This window comes from Lycium barbarum, chromosome 1 (assembly GCF_019175385.1).
Source record: "Lycium barbarum isolate Lr01 chromosome 1, ASM1917538v2, whole genome shotgun sequence".
Classification (NCBI taxonomy): Eukaryota; Viridiplantae; Streptophyta; class Magnoliopsida; order Solanales; family Solanaceae; genus Lycium; species Lycium barbarum.
This window is the reverse complement of record NC_083337.1, coordinates 487760-504910: the sequence shown is the minus strand read 5'-3', so window position 1 is coordinate 504910 and position 17151 is coordinate 487760. Positions and strand designations below refer to the sequence as shown.

At 34.9% G+C, this 17151-nt stretch overlaps 1 protein-coding gene across 2 annotated transcripts; it reads right to left on the bottom strand.

Moving 5' to 3' along the window:
• Nucleotides 1-429: 429 nt before the first annotated feature.
• LOC132627734 (protein DNA-DAMAGE INDUCIBLE 1) lies at nt 430-10043 on the bottom strand. 2 transcript variants are annotated; one of them, XM_060343302.1, is made up of 16 exons: nt 9732-10043; nt 8712-8744; nt 7612-7745; nt 7350-7458; nt 6618-6734; nt 5929-5994; nt 4682-4744; nt 4338-4382; nt 4181-4242; nt 2887-2980; nt 2164-2256; nt 1995-2064; nt 1841-1911; nt 1226-1273; nt 942-968; nt 430-805 (listed from the first exon to the last, which is right to left on the bottom strand). In XM_060343302.1, the coding sequence occupies exons 1-16, from the start codon at nt 9795-9797 to the stop codon at nt 677-679; spliced, it is 1227 nt and encodes a 408-aa protein (XP_060199285.1). In that variant the 5' UTR covers nt 9798-10043; the 3' UTR covers nt 430-676. The 2 variants fall into 2 exon arrangements, with proteins under 2 accessions (XP_060199285.1, XP_060199276.1); XM_060343293.1 differs by having other exon boundaries at nt 942-967; nt 1222-1273; nt 9732-10038.
• Nucleotides 10044-17151: the final 7108 nt, after the last annotated feature.

Below are 17151 nucleotides of genomic sequence, written 5' to 3'. Positions count from 1 at the left end.
TTTACTTATGAATGATAAGATGCACCATGTCAATGACATAATACAACTATAATTTTTGTATCTTCAGCCTTAAAACCTCTCTTTTGGTTTTCCATCCTCTACGAGAATTTAGAAGTTGATCTTAGGGTAAAACTGAGTTGCATAACTTTGAACTTCAATATTGGTTTAGATTACACCACTTCCACAGTTACTCACAATTCAGATACATAAATTGAGACCAGCTCTTTAACAGTAGAAAGCTATGAAAAATCTATTCATCAGAAATGAAAAGGAGATAGAAAAAGAGAAACAAGGAAGATCATTGGGGCAAAAAAAAAAAAAGTGTAGCTAATGGAGAGGTGTGCAATTTTGTGATAAAAATTATAGTCTTGGAAGTACAAAAATGAAAAACATGACTGAATGCTGAGATTACAGTGACTGAATCGCAGGTAAACTTGAAAATAAAGCTAATTTTCTTTCATGCATTAAGTTTAATATAACAACCAACCAACCACAACCAAATAATTCATCTTGAATTCCACTCCCTGCCGAATCCATCAGCAGGAAAGCAAGGTTAAGTTTGTGTGACCAACGATATAATTTCAAAGACAAATTTGAATGCAGTAAGCAGTCATTGCTTAATCCAAAAAAATGTTGTGAGTACACAAATCGTAATCCTATGACAGGAAAGGGATGATCATCCCCCAAATAGATATCCGGCTGCTTGTTCTTCGTTACCATCAAAAAACTTCAGAGCTTGTATTACTGCCTCCCTTCCAAACCCCAACTCAACAAGCTTTGCAACTTTGGCTTCAAATTCTGGTCCCTGCAGATAAAATATCGATTCCAGATTTGAAATAACAGACTGTAGAAGATTTGTCTACTCGATATTCATATTTATTCACAAAAGAATAACAAAATTTACGCAGGCAGCCAAGGAACAAATTAATCTATAATTTTACCTGTGTCACGTTCCCACGGGCACTTCCTGTGGATCAAGACAAGGAACAACCATAAGTAAATGAAATTCAGAAGAGAGAAAATAAAGATTGCTGTGGGAACAACCAAAAGTATATTAAAAAAAAAAAAAAGAGTCATCTTGATGATTCTTCCTAGATTAAGCAAATTATTACAAGGAATCTGAATCCTCCTTGGGTGAGGCGGAACAGTTACCCATCACCGACAAAGTCGAAATGGATCTAGCTGGTATTTCACAATTAGTATTTGGAGATTGAAGCTAACCAGAAGGACCTCCTTTTGTAGGGTCAGTCTTCTCTGCTGCTCCAGATGTTGCCTGTACAGCATAAAAAAAGAACCAAGTTTAGTCACTGCTACTTGTTCACAAAAAAAAAAAAAAACTCAAGGAAGCAGCACCGCTCGTAGAAGGTCAAAAGTTTCTGATCTGAGTATTTAGAGGAAAACAATGCTAAAACAGATCATGATAGGCTGCACGACCTTAAAGATTCAGAAATTGCAGGATAACACATTGCACAATCTTTTAGAGGAAATGGGCTCAAGCAACTCCAGTAAAACAAGAAAATTTCATCAAGAATGTCATAATTGTAAAAAGAAAGAGGCCAATCCCAACCATTTCATCAATGATTTCATAATCAACTTTATCTTTTATGGTGGAAAGTGCATATCACCACAAGTGCACTCAAATTTGTATGACATTAGCACTTGACCTATTTTGAAGCTGAAATAGGTCCAACTTTTTGATTATTTGCTCACATTAAACTACACGCAGCAAAAAGTAAAGCCCCACTCTTATCCCCAGTACCTACTTCCAGAGAAATGAAAAAAGGAAATTATAATTTTGAGTCCGGAAAAGATCACTATACTTAAACAACAATGCTTTTACCTGGGCTCCTGAGCTCGAAGCCTCCTTGGCGCGCCTCTCCTCATCAAGAAAATGACCGGGAATGTCCTTCTCTGAAATTTTGAATTACACAAAACTTAGTTAAAGCTGAAAGGTAGTACTATCCAGTACCAAGGTAACCAATAGCATCACCAACCATGTAGAAATGGTACAGCAACTTCCCCTCCACCAACTCTCAGAACATTATCCTTCAGATCAATCATGCACTGCAAAAGCTCATTACCATCAACTTGTAAAGATGTATTGAAAAGAAAAGATAAAAACGGAAAAGAAAAAGATGTTACAAGCAGCGCAAGAAAGTCAACCTGGTGTTTGCGAAGCATATCAAGTCCAAAGAGAAATTCCATATTGGGAGAATCCAGCACCACAAAAGAACAAGGGTAAAATATTTTCCCAATCTGCCATAGTTAAGAGTAACAAATTGAAGTGAAACATGTAAGAAGGGCATCTCCTTGGAACTTATCATTCTGAAGGCAGCATATCCTTATGTGCCTGGTTATACAACTTAATCCTTATGTATTATGAGTAGAACAAGTGACTGCCACCAACTGACTACTGGACAGGTCATCAGAAAAATTGATTTAAAGCAAGTAGCCAATAAGCTAAAACTACTTACTAGTTACAACTAACAGATTATTAACTATTTGAATATTAGTTATAGCTATAAGTTGTGCATAAAGTTGGCGTGTAGCCTATTGAAGTTTTAGACTGCTAAGCATACACAGGATAATTAGCATTAGTAATCCAGATAAAAAATTGAACACTACTAAGAGATAGTACAGTAATCCAGATCATAATACACTATTGAATATGAAAAGCATTTGACAGCAGCAGAAATTTAATCACGCAGCAATCTATTTAATTTCCGAGCACGGGCAGTGCATGAAAAAATAGAAAGAGCTCATTGGTAGAACAGTGCAAGTACAATTTATGGTAAGGAGCAGCTGCATCTAATGTATACTGTCAATGCACTTAATTACAGACACAAGACTGCAAAGTAGCCCATAAGCTCCAAGGAAGCAACAAACCTTGATTGGAGCAACATGAATACGACCTAGTATCTCTGTTTGACCAACTCCACGAGCAATGCCCTTGTAGCGTGTATCTAATAACCTCAACAATCTGCAAGAGAAAGGGTCAGCAGTATTAGTTCACAAACCAGGGCTAGTTTATTCCTGGAAAAGAATAAGCAGCAACAAACACCTGATACATTTGATTATACATTATTCTACAGTAAACAACAACAATAACACACTCAGTGAAACCCTACAAAGTGGAGTCTGGGGAGGGTAGAGTGTACACTGACCTTACCCCTACCTTGGGAGGTAGAGAGGCTGTTTCTGGTAGACCCTCGGCACAAGGACATTATTCTACAGTAAATAAAACCAAAATCCTGTATGTCAAACTGACTAATGTATCGCCCTATAAACTTTTACTGCTTTTGATAACCAAGAAATCCCCAAGGGCAAGTGGCATACAGTTTGAAACTCGGTCGATAATGAGGCTACCCTAAACTTTTACTTATTAGTTATTCACTCAACCCCGTCATCAAGCTAATGAATGCCTCCTGGCTTATTTAGAGATATTAAAGATAGTTCTGAAATCTTATGAATTAGAAAACGGATATGATAAGATAACACTATAATATAGGTGTGGTTCACACTATAAAAGAGAGCAGATATGATCGTTAAGAACTAAAAGATTCCCGGAATAGCCTTGAGGCACCATAACATGTCGATGAAAAGCATGCAATCTTAGTGCCAAACAGTCTACAGCAGGAGTTGAAGATTTTGCATGTTGTGCTTCTATACTTCACATTGAATTCTTAATCTATCTATTGTTATTCTTCAGTCGTTCTAGAATATAACTTTTTCAACAATATACCTCAATAAAAAAATTAATTTAAAAAACAGAGGAACTCTTCTTGTCTCTGACTTATGTTTAATAAGGTAAAAATATATCTCTAACTGAAACTACTCATCAATATATGTGCTTGCTATTTAATAATCAACTATGCTAACAAAATATTACAACGATCAAACATGCTACTCCCTCCGTCCCAATTTATGTGACACCATTTGACCAGGCACAAAGTTTAAGAAAGAAAAGATAACTTTTGAAATTTGTGGTCTAAAACAAACCTTGGATATTTGTGTATTTATAAATCATTTCATTGAGGGTAAAAGGGGATTTTTAAAGTTAAGTTGTCTAATTATAGAAAGGTGACTTTCTTATAAGCACAAACTAAAAAGGAAAATGTGCCGCATAAATTGGGACGGAGGGAGTACTATCAACAACACAGCACAGCCTCATAAGTCATACCCACAACGTTCTGCACAGGTTTTAGATATAATTGTTGACTGAGCTCCACTATCCACAAAAGCCTAAACCAAAAAGAAAGAAAATATCCCACTCAGCCAAATGTAACAAGATGTACCAAGAAGATGGAACACATCCAAATCAAAAGCAAAATCCCTACCTTTAGAGGATGGCCATTTACTTCCATGTCAACATATAACATAACCTGAAATAAGCCAAAAAGTTAACCCAGCCACATCAAAACCACAGAGAATCTTTGAAAGACATAAGGTAGTACTCCCTCCGTCCCAAAAAGATTGTCCTGTTTTGACTTGGCACAAAGTTTAAGAAATAAAGAAAGACTTTTGAAATGTGTGGTCCAAAACAAGCCTTAGATATTTGTGTGGCTGTAAATCATCTCATAAAGTTAAATTATTTCTAAATATAGAAAGGGGACAATCTTTTTGGGACAGATTAAAAAGGAAAGGAGGACAATCTTTTTGGGACAGAGGGAGTATTACATACCACAGTTCCAAAAGCTTCAGGATTGTGTTCCAATGCAGCTTCCCAGTTTTCTTCAATTCCTTTCTGGAAAATAATTAGAACATGGAAAAGCTCTAACACAACTAGACCCAATTTCCATTGTATATTGGAAAATTTTCTCTTTTTGGTAAAGACATCACACAATAAAAGAGAAAACTATTATACAGTAGACAGACAATTATTTGGCAAGATTTTATGATTATGCCATTTTACTGCAACAGAATCTGCAAAGAGAGTAAGGATGATCCAGGACAAATTCCACATACTCTAGCAATTAATCAATCAATTAGGTCCAATCCCAAATTAGTTGGAATCAGCCACGTGAATCTTGTCTATATGAACCTTCTACATATATCAATCAATCAAATCAACTACAACTTCCGCAGACTTTGTCAATAAAAACAAGCAAAGGCTACTGATGATTTGTAGAATGGTCGAATGAAGCATATATCAATATTCAGCATACTGGAGCTGTTATAAAGACCCTCGTACGAAGGCAGGGGCGATTTTAGGTGCAAAAAATGGGGACGTGAACACATGGACTCTCCGTAAAACTAGGTATATTATGTATATATTTTCTAAAGTTAGTTTAATACTATCTGTTGGAAGCCATGCTACAAAAAAGCTAAGTCGTGCACTTGGTTGAAGGTTGAGTTATTTACCTAGAGGTCTAAGATCAAGCCCCACTTAATACATTTTTTCCTTCTTTTTTTTTTTTTTTTAGTGGTGAACCCATATTCCAGAAATCCTAGATTTGCCTCTATAGGAAGGGATACAATACTTATTAACGTCATTAGTTGGTAATCAGTGTGCCTCAGTGTAAAAGCTATTTAACACAGTCAAATCAATATTTGATCAAATTATAATGTCCTAGTGAAGAATTTAACCTCTTTCAGACATTTGCCATCACGTTCATATATTCCAGTGGTAAATCGTGCTGAAATAGAAGCTAATTCATTTTCCCAGAAAATACAAGGAACGAGAACAAGCACGGCTATTTATGGTCCATTCAAGCTAAAATAACCATATTGAAATTAAAGAACGCAAACGAAGGACCTACTGTGCTAGTAACTTGATAGAGCCTCAGGAAAATTGACCAGTACACTTCAGTTTCAAAAACATTGTCCAGTTTCTATCAACGTTAATGTCGACAAAGAATATAATGGAAAAGAAAAACATATTTTTATATATAACCATTAAGGACAACATAGATTGATGTGCCAACTAACCTGGCGAATTGCCTCTTCAATTTTCCTTTGTGCCTCGACATCGAATGGATCAGCATACAGCAGTGCCTATGATTCAACATAATATATATTAATCAGTGATTATCAATCAATCAACTACGCCTCATTCCTAAATTAGTTGGGCCAGCTATATGAATCTTCTTTATCTAACCCGCTTAATATGTGCCTAGGTGGGCACGTCCCACCAAAGGAAACGAAAAAATTTACCAATCAGATATTTATAGAAAGTTAAAATTAGAAAACTTTAGATTAAATGGTTAAAAAATCTTGAGCAACTCTGCCTATTTCATACATGCTGGGGGCAAAGCTTCAGATGGCAAAAACATTTTGTAAAAGCTGGCCATATAGCTTCACATGACACCTTCAAAAGCCTCTGGCAATTCCGTAAAGTCACATTCTTAGTAGAAATTGCATGAACCATGACCTTGCCCATAAAAAGAAAACACAAGATCCTCAATGGAGCAAACAGAATAAATGATTACAAATTGCGGCATAAGGGAATTTCAAAATTCTACTCGTCTTTACAACAGATCACTAGCTTTTAGTTCCTAGGCATCTTTTAGCGAGAAGTTTATAAAGCAACCAATAATGGGACACTCAAGATCGTGGACGACAAGTACATTAAAATATATACAAGAAATGATAGCAACTTAGCAATAGAAGCTCCTGACCATCTCCTCGTCTTGACGACGCCGTAGCTCTGATTTATGCTGATGACGCAAACGTAGAAGCTCTTGCAGCCTATTTAGGTCATTCCCAAGGACAGCTTGTGCTAACTCAGGATCGTTCTGCAAGTTCAAACATCATATACAGGCTCATGGGACCTCTGTGTTATGAATTGATCACAAACCAACCACAAAGGTGGAGAAGATGAGAACAAAATTAATAACAATCATGTTCACATCAGATTGAACCAAAACAAATCACACAGTATAAGAGGAATCCATCAGAAGCATATGAAACTTTCCTCTCAGAAGCTAATTAATCCTTCATTGCGCATGTAAGATCACGAGGTAAGTCATAATTAGCAATCATTTTAAGATCAGATAGATCCAACAAAATTACAAAGTATGAGAGGAATCCACCAAATAATTATGAAACTTCTTTTCAAAGTATAACTAATCCTTCATCGTACCAATAAGATCATGATGAAGTGATATGTAGGGGCAGTTTTTGTTTTACTAATTCACCAAATTGGAAATGTACTGATGATAACTAGTTCAAAATCTCTGAGCAACTACATGTGTTGAAAATAGCAATCTTGCACAAATCCAAAATGCTTTTGGAACTTCAATTCTTTCTTATATTGTTTAAGCCAACTTCTATTTGTTTCCCGTGCCTCTGCTGAGAGATTCGAAAAGGTCAAAAACCAAAAAGGAAAGGAAATGGCTAACTTGCTCCACCTGAAAAAGCTGGGCCATCAAATTTGAATCATTTCGCAAGTGTTGTTGGAAAGCGGAAGGATTTACTGCAGATCCATCCTGTTTGAAGCTCAAGTCATTTGCAGGTGCGCTGAAATGCATTTATTTAATTGTTAGCAAAAAACGAAGGACAAGATGTATTTGCAGGATGCGGCTGAGCAAAGGGGAAGGGTAACAACATGGACCAATAAACAGCCAACAGAATAATGAAACATAACCCAAGTGACATGAGCAGAAAACACACCTAGACAAGGATGCTGCACTAGACACCATCATCACCAAATCTCCATCACCAACTCCCAGTGCACTCAGTTTATCAGAATTCCTCATTTCTCTCCCATTGTACAGAAGCTGTTGTTGCTGCAGAGGCACTTGTGTCTGCTCGTCCAACATATATACACAACTTCCATATTAAAAGTAAGTGCTAACTGTGTGTCCATCACAATTGATATCACAGCTAAAAGTTTATATGTTTTGAGGGGAGCCTTGGCACAACTATAAAAGTTGCTACCATGTGACTATGAGGTCACAGTTTCAAGCAGCGGAAACAACCTCTTGCAGCAATGCAAGGTAAGCTAGCATACGTAAGACCCAATATGGTCCGGCCCTTCCCCGGACCATGACCATAGCGGGAGCTTAGCCTTTTCTAATAAGATAATATGTTCCAATATTCAAAATAGTTTGACACCATTCCATTTACTATATTATCATAGCATACAACTTTCCCAAGTTTTGAAATTCAAGTTCATCCTTCGACACAATGTTTTCTGTATCGAAATGCAAGGTAATGTTGCATACATAAGACCCAATATGGTCCGGTCCTTCCCCGGACGACGCCCATAGCGGGGGAGCTTCGCCTTCTCTAATAAGATTATATGTTCCCATATTCTAGATTGTTTGACACCATTCCATTTATTATATCATAGCATACAGCTTTCCCGAGTTTGGAGAATTCAAATTCATTTGCTGCTCAAATTTTGAACTTCGAAATAATGTTTTCTCTATCGAACTTTCAACTTTTTAGTTTCTTTCTTTTTTCTTATCTAGATGAGGAGCCTTGGAGCAACGTTAAAGTTATCCACGTGTGACCTACAGGTCACGGGTCCAAGCCGTGGAAGTAGCCACTAATGCTTGCATTAAATAGGTTGTCTACATCACACCCCTCGGGGTGCGGCCTTTCCCTGGACCTGCTAATGCAGTATGCTGTGTGCACCAGACTGCCCTTTTAATTAAATTGATGAGGAATCCATTAACTGTTTAGTTAAGTTTATGTCTATTACAACTAACATAAATATACCCATAATCGCACATATGAAATGAAACCATCAAGACTTTCCAACTAACCTCAACTTCCAGTAGAGCTTTCAGGTTCTCTACCTGTTGTGCACATTGTAACAAACAAAATGTTACGATCCGAAGGTATCATCAACAAATATAGGGTTTTAAACTCACCATAAACAAATACTACCTCTATCCCAATTTATGTGGCACGGTTTAGATTTCGAGAGTCCAAGCTTTTAATTTTGACTGTGTATTCAGACAATGAACTTCTACATTTTTTGAGATAACATTCACATATTTGAAAACTACGAAAAAATTACTCCCTCTGTTCACTTTTACTTGTCATATTTCGCTTCTCGAGAGTCGATTTGGCTAATCTTCAAAGTTAAATTAAATTAGATCAATTCAATATTTAAAATTAAAATTATGATGTTAAAAAACTATACGAAAAATACTATAAATTATAATTTTTATAACCATGGTGTCCAGCAAGCTTGCGCGCACCTCTAACTAATTCAACCGATATGTCCCACCTCCCACATTTTTCTTTTCTCATATTAATATAATGAAAAAATAAGATCTTAAAATGTTGGTCAAACTCTATGTAGTTTGACTCGAGAAGCGAAATAAGAAAAAGTAAACAGAGGGCGTACTATGAGTCACAATAATTGACTGATATTGTATCTCGAAATCTGAACTTAGTCACATGAATTGGGATAGAGTGAGTAGTTAAAACGAATAAATAAGGAGAATAATAATTATTACAGAGTAACTAAAAATGAAGACTTTTTGAAACTTGTTGTTTGTGCTGCTAGAAAATTATTTCATTAAACATAAAAAATTAAATTTAAAGTTGAATTATTATTAAATATAAAAAGTTATCATTCTTCTTTGACCGACTAAAAAGAAAAAAGTATCATATAAATTGTGACAGAGTAAGTATGAATCACAATAATTAACTAACATAGAAAGAAAAACTCATTTGAATCTCGAAATCCGGGCACATAAATTGAGACAGAGTGAGCAGTTAAAACAAATAAACAAACAAATAAATAAAAGAAGGAGAATAATAATAATAATTACAGATTCATCACGATCGACATCGAGAGTGACGATTTGTTCATCAGTTGTCATTACAGTGATCTTCATCGATTCGTTTTACAGCAAATTTGATGACGAACACTAAAGTTACTTGAAAATGAGTTCGATTTGAATTGAATTTTGCGGCAATGAGACGTTTCTTATAGAGGAAGAAATTGGGAATGACTGGAGAATATTCTAGAAGCTTAAATGATAGTAACTAAGTTGACGATAAGAAAATTGCTGGAATTTACATATACAATGGAATAGTAGAGGCAAACTTTTGTACTAATTTTAAGCGCTTTTAAGCATTTTTACGAGAGTATGTTTGAGTAAAGATAAAAAGATGTTTTAAAAAACATGTTTTAACCATTATTGTTAAGTAAAATAAAAATACGTGAACAATAAGCTTATTGTTATGGAATATAGAGTATGGATGTCCACTACACAAATATAATGTCTCTTTCATTATCTTTCACCAATCTTAATGGTTCTTCCATTATCTCATATATTAAATGAGACGTTTATTGTTAACCTTTTGTATGCTTATATGTAGCACTATAAATAGAGGCATAAGTTTTCATATTGAAGTGACTTGAACACATTTGGATGAATAAGAAATCTCTCCTCTTTTGTCTCTCTATTTCTATTGTTTTCATCATTTACTATTGTTAGTCTTTTAGCTTAGTTTTATAACACGTTATCAGCACGAGTTTCTAGCCAAAAGAATTAATAACCTTCAAATGTGGAGCTTGACACCGGGTGCAGAACTTTTCTGCAACTTAAGTTGTCCAGATTTGGTTATTAAAGTATCGTGTTTACTGGCCGATATAATTCATAGCTAGATATGATACTAAGGTAAGTAATTTATCTGATTAAGTTGAGTTATGTGTGTTGCGCTGCTTTGATATTGGAATACATATTACTATATAAAGATACTGGAAAATTTATGTTTAAATACATAGTTCTTCAGACCATAAACATGCGGACTATTATACATGTAAAGATAGTAAATCATAATGAGCATAGTTATCGCAGTAATGACTATATGATTAGCCACAATTCTACTGTCAACACGTTGTTCAAGTACTGATGTGGCAAAGGATTATGACACAATATTTTCATCTGATCTATCCTTTCGTCACTTTATTAAATCATTATCTATTTTTTTTCAATTCTTTTTGGAGGCTCACTATGAAAAAAATTCACGTTAACCACCTGAAGTGGTGAAACAGTCATAGTCTTTTTTTTTAAAGACTAAATTATGCTTATAACCACCCGAAGTGGTAATATTTTAATAGTCTTATTGTGATTATATTGAGGATAAGTCATCTATATTGTATGCATATTTTGATTTGCTCCTGAAGTAGGAATATCTTAAAAGAAATTTTAAGCTATCACAATTTGATATGCTTAACACCTGCACGTTCAGATGATTGTATTCCATTTTTGAAGAATGAGAACTTTTGATATAAGCTATAAATATAGATCCATTCCCTGAAGTGAATGTGATAATATGTAGTAAAGCCTATAAATATAAACGTGCATTTGATTGTGAAAATATCATGATCCGTCTTCAGAAGAGGTAGAATAATTGAGAAGAAATATTCTGAATATTATATGCTTTTCTCCCGAAGTACTAAACTCATAATTTTGCTCCACGAGTAGCAAACTTTGAATTCTACTCCAGAAGTAGTAAGCCTATGTATTTTACTCCTGAAGTAGTAAGGTTTTTAATTCTACTCCTGAAATAGTACAACTCTGAAATCTACTCCCGAAGTAGTAGAATTCAGAAATTTACTCCTGAATTAGTCAACCTTTAAACTTTACTCCCGAAGGGGTAAAACTTGAAACTTTACTCCCGAAGCAGTAAAATTCTGAAACTTTACTCCTGAAGTAGAAATAATTACCAAAATATCTGAGAAATACTCTGAAGCAATATCTTCTTGTGTTTGAGCAAAATAACGAGCTATTGATGAGCGTCGTATTTCAAGCACATTTAAATAATCAGGTTTCATTCCCCGAAATGAATGAATAAATACCACAACTTATCTCCTGGAGGGATAAAATACAAGGAATGTAGATGTTATATTTTTGTGGTATAAAAATCAGACATAACTACACGTACCTGTCGTACGTCGAAACATATTAAAGCATCATTCTAAGGAAAAGGGAAGCAGAGTAGAATGTTTTTCTCCTATAACCACATTAATATATTATGGTTAGTTGTTATTGATTTCCTTGAAGGAAATAACAATTAATGTATCTCTTTATGAAGGATTTGATTATTATGTATTTGAGCTTAGATACAAAATACTCAGTTAATGATGAATCTCCCTGAAGGAGATGTTTGAAATATTGAAGTTTAGAATTCAATGTTTATTTCGTAACACTAGTAGTGTCAAAATTGCTTTCATGGTACCAGAAGTATTTAAGAAATATTTGGTAATGGAAATTAATGATCAAAGGCTCCAGAAGAGATAATTATTTATTTACAAGTATCATGACACTAGCAATGTCCAAATAATATTTGATTATGATAAATAAATTAAAGTCTCTTGAAGATGTTATATATGATAATACCATTCATCGTAGATCGTAATTGGTACGATCGGAACACTGCAGTAGACCTGAAGTTTACTAACAATAAAAATGGTTATCATATTGAGACTACAAATGATCTGAATATTAAAAATCTTCAAGTTACTATGGGTAAGAAATACACAAGTGAAATGTTACCCAAGCATGATGAGATCATATACCACGATAAACCAAAAGTTTATTGATATACAATTTCATGCAATAGTAAACCAGAAGTTTATTAAAAGAAATAGCACTCGTCATAGTAAACTTGAAGTCTACGGGTACAGATAATTTTATCAGTTGACAAGACCATTTTGATCGTCCTGATTTAAATCTGATGTGTTAATTGAGTATTAAAAACATATTGAAGAACTAGAAGATTCTTCAAGAATTTGTATGTGTTGCTTGTTCTCATGATAAGTTGATTACACCAGCTAATGTTGGGACTGAATCCCCAAAATTCTGAAAAATATAAAAGGTGAATGTGGGCCCCTTCACCTGCAATGTGATGTCTTAAATAGATGCATCTATGAGACGGTCACGTGTATGTTTATTGTCAACTGGCAGTTTGACATTTACAAAGTTGCTTGCTCAAAATGATTGAGTAGGAAGCACAATTTTCAGAATATGTAATCAAGACAATCATCTTGATAATGTTGGTTTATATCTAAGTTGGTTTGGCATTAGATGCCTCCATAATACAGCCAAACCATTGCTTATGAGAACAGAGTTTCGGATGTTGGTCTGAGATATGATATATTGCATACAACAACACTTGTATGCTTCAGATCAATAAATTTTGATAAATTCTCCCCTCATATTTGGTTCAGGGTCAGGAACTAGATATTTCCATCTTTTAGCATTTGATGTGCGGTACATGATTAATGGATATACCATGATGCACACAGATGGATTTTCCCAAAGAAAATGGGGACATATGTCACTAAAATAAGGGCGAGAGAATAAGCAGCTAAGAAATATGTTGTGAATTATCATCAGTATGATCCTCAGATAATTCAAGTCAAATGCTGGAAGCATTTGCTGACCCAACTATTTCATATTTCATCTGCAAAATGCTCCTAATGTCCCTGAAGGACAGAGTCTACAACATGCATGGAGCATGGTAGATCAATCGGTTCCAAATATAATAATCCTTGAAAAAAAAGGGAGGAGCAAATGATCATAATAAGGAGGCAAAGTGCTCTTGAAGAGCCGACGACATAACACTTCATGAAACCTTATGCGAGGTTCAGGTACCTGAAAATAATGAAGTGATGAGATCTCAGTAAGTTATGTCGAATTGCGTACCGATACAACATGATATCTTGTCGACAATATTTTGATACAATATAGCGCGCAATATTGTATAAGGTTGTGAGGATTTAATTTCTACGTATCTTAAAGCATGTTAATGTAGAGATAATTACCAAGTAAAATGATGCATCTTGGTAAACGTAATGTTTATTGGGCCAGCAGTCCAAACATCAGAAAATGTCACATTATTTATAATGATGGAAGTTGTCACAGCCTATATGGCTTACTTGACAAAATTTATATGAAAATTTCTGAAGGGTTCAAAATGCCTGAAGCATATACAAATTCTTGGGAAACTTGTTTATAATCCTTAAATGGATTAAATGAACCAAGACTGATGTACTGAAATCGCCTTAATGAATATTTATTGATGAAGGGTACCAATAAGATCATGTTTACCCTTGTCTCTATATGATAATCAGAACCTTTCATATTATTATGCAAGTTGATGACTTGAATATTATTGGAGCTCTTGAAGAGTTTCCAAAAGCACTTGATTGTATCTGCTGAAATGAGAAAATTGAAATGGTCCTGAAGTACCATATATTTGTGCAGTTGATGAATTTATATATCTTGCTATAACTACAGGCATGATATATTGACTCCAACATGGAGTTATTGAAATAGATCAACTGCATATTGCGAATGAAAGCCCTAACATGAATGTATTTATCCTAACCAATACTGTCAAGTGTTTTGGACATACAGGGCATTCATCTGATCGACATAAGAATTCAATCTAGATGTGTTATCTATTTCCATGAACGGAATTAAGCACATATTGAGGTATCTAAAGGGGACTATCGATTTGGACTTATTTTATTCTAACAGTTGCAGTCCCGATCTTGTTGGTTATGCCGATGCAGGGTATTTATCTGACCCACACAAAGCTAGATCTCAAACAGGCTATGTATTTATTTGTGGGGGCGCTGCCATATCTTGGCGATCTACAAAGCAGTCTATTGTGGCTACCTCATCAAATCGTGTTGAGATAATAGCTATTCATGAAGCGAGCCATGAAGTTGTGTGGCTGAGGTCAATGATACATCTCATTCGAGAAAAGTGTGGTTTGAAATGTGATAAAATACCCACAATCTTATATGAAGATAATGCAACATGCATTGCCCAATTGAAAGGAGGATTCATAAAAGGAGATAGGACAAAACACATTTCACCAAAGTTGTTCTTCACACACGAGCTCCAAAAGAATGGTGATATCAACGTGCAACAGATTCGTTCAAGTGATAATATGGCTGATTTGTTCACCAAGTCTCTACCAACCGCAACTTTAGAGAAGATGGTGCACAAGATTGAAATGCGAAGACTCAAATATTTGGACTGAAGTTCTCATCAGGGGGAGTTAATACATGTTGTATTCTTTTTTCATACAAGGTTTTGTCCCACTGAGTTTTTCTTGTAAGGTTTTTAATGAGGCAACCAAAATGTATATTATTAGAAATATGTACTCTTTTTCCTTCACTAGAATTTTTCCCACTGGGTTTTTTCTAGTAAGGTTTTAACGAGGCATATTATCTATCAATGGACATCCAAGGGGGAGTGTTATGAAATATAGAGTATGGATGACCACTACACAAATATAATGCCTCTTCCATTATCTTCCACCATCTTAATGGTTCTTCCATTATCTCCCACCATCTTAATGGTTCTTCCATTATCTCATATATTAAATGAGATGTTTATTGTTACCCTTTTGTATGCCTATATGTAGCACTATAAATAGAGACATAAGTTTTCATATTGAAATGACTTGAACACATTTGGATGAATAAGAAATCTCTCCTCTTTTGTCTCTCTATTTCTATTGTTTTCATCCGTTACTATTGTTACTCTTTTAGCTTAGTTTTATAACACTTATGCTTATTATAAGTCTATTCAAACATGCTCATCGACTCGTCCTTACTTTAATGAACTCAACAACATACCCATTGGAATTGCACAATGTGAGGTATGGAGAGAGTAGAGTGTACGCAGACTTTACTCTCACCTTGAAAGGTAAGGAGGCTGTCTCGAAAGACCCTCGGCTCAAGAGACCTACGTAGATCCTTCAAATTTAACTTTTGAGTATCTTTACTTTCTTAAATTAAATTTGTTAAAGTGGAGCACTTTTGGTCCAACTAACAAAATAGACTTAAAAATTATTTGTGACTATCCAAATATACTATTAAAGTACGGCAAAAATTGACCCACTTTCAGATCGACCGAAAAACCGAGCAGCTCATTCAGTTTGATTTCAAATTTTATTTCATTTTTTAATAAAATTGATCGATCGATCTTTTTTGCGTCAACAACCAACAACAACAACAACATACCAAGTGTAATCCCACAGAGTGGGGTCAGGGGAGGGGTCTATTTTGAGAGGTAGAGAGGTTGTTTTCAGTAGAGCCTCAGCTCGAAGACAAGCAATTCAAAGCAATATAAAAAGTCATGGCAAAACACTATAAAAAGCATGATAAAATTGTCTTATAATCGAAGTGCAAAAAATAAGGTATAGTAGCAGAAATTGAAGGACAGGAAATGACAAGAGTAATACTGTGACTAATAGTATGAAAGGATAAGTAAGACAACGCTTGACTACTTACTAATCTTCTGCCATGATCTGTGTCCTCCATAACCTTCTATCTAAGTCATGTCCTCGGTAAGCTGGATCTGCACCGTATCTTGTCTAATCATCTCTCTCCAATACTTTTTCGACCTACCTCTACATCTCCTGAACCTGTACATAGCTAACCTCTGATACTTCCGCACTAGGGCATCCGTACATCTCATTTACACATGTCTGAACCATAAAAAAAATCAACCTAGGTTGGTAGTTTAAATATTTCACACAGATATTTTAATATAATCGATTGGACTTTTTAAAGATAAAAGAAAATATTTGGAGAAATTGATCGAGCTCGGTAGGTTTTTTTATAAGAGCTTCAATCAAACTTTTAAATAAATCGACCATTGATTTGACCTTATAAGAGGGACCAAGTATGTTGATGTTGCTTAAACACAACTTATAAATCGTATTCCATCTGTTTCAATTTGTTTGTCTTACTTTATTTTTAATTGGTTTTAAGGGAAAATAGTTACAGTGCACCCTAACGTTGGCCGGATTATTTATAATACACTCAACCTTTATCGGGGGGTGGGGGGGGGGGGGGTTCCTATTACCTCCCTTAGCTATTTTTAACTGAAATAAGCTCCACCCTAAAACTGGACAGCCAAATTTATGGCTGAACTTGTTGTGCACGCCACCGACACGTGTACATTTTACAATTATTTTTTTTAATTTATATTCTTTTCCTCTTCCCCATTTTGGGTAATTATATTTTGTTTTTGTTTTTTCATTTTCTTCCGTTTTCTCATGGTTGCCTCCTTCACTACTCTTTCCATTCTTCCTTTTTATCTACCTAATTCATTATTTGAATTCATGGGTAGCAATCTGGAATCCTCTGTTCCCAATTTCTCTATTCAGGTTCATTTCAAAACCAAATAATTTGTCTTGTAAGTCAAATTAGGG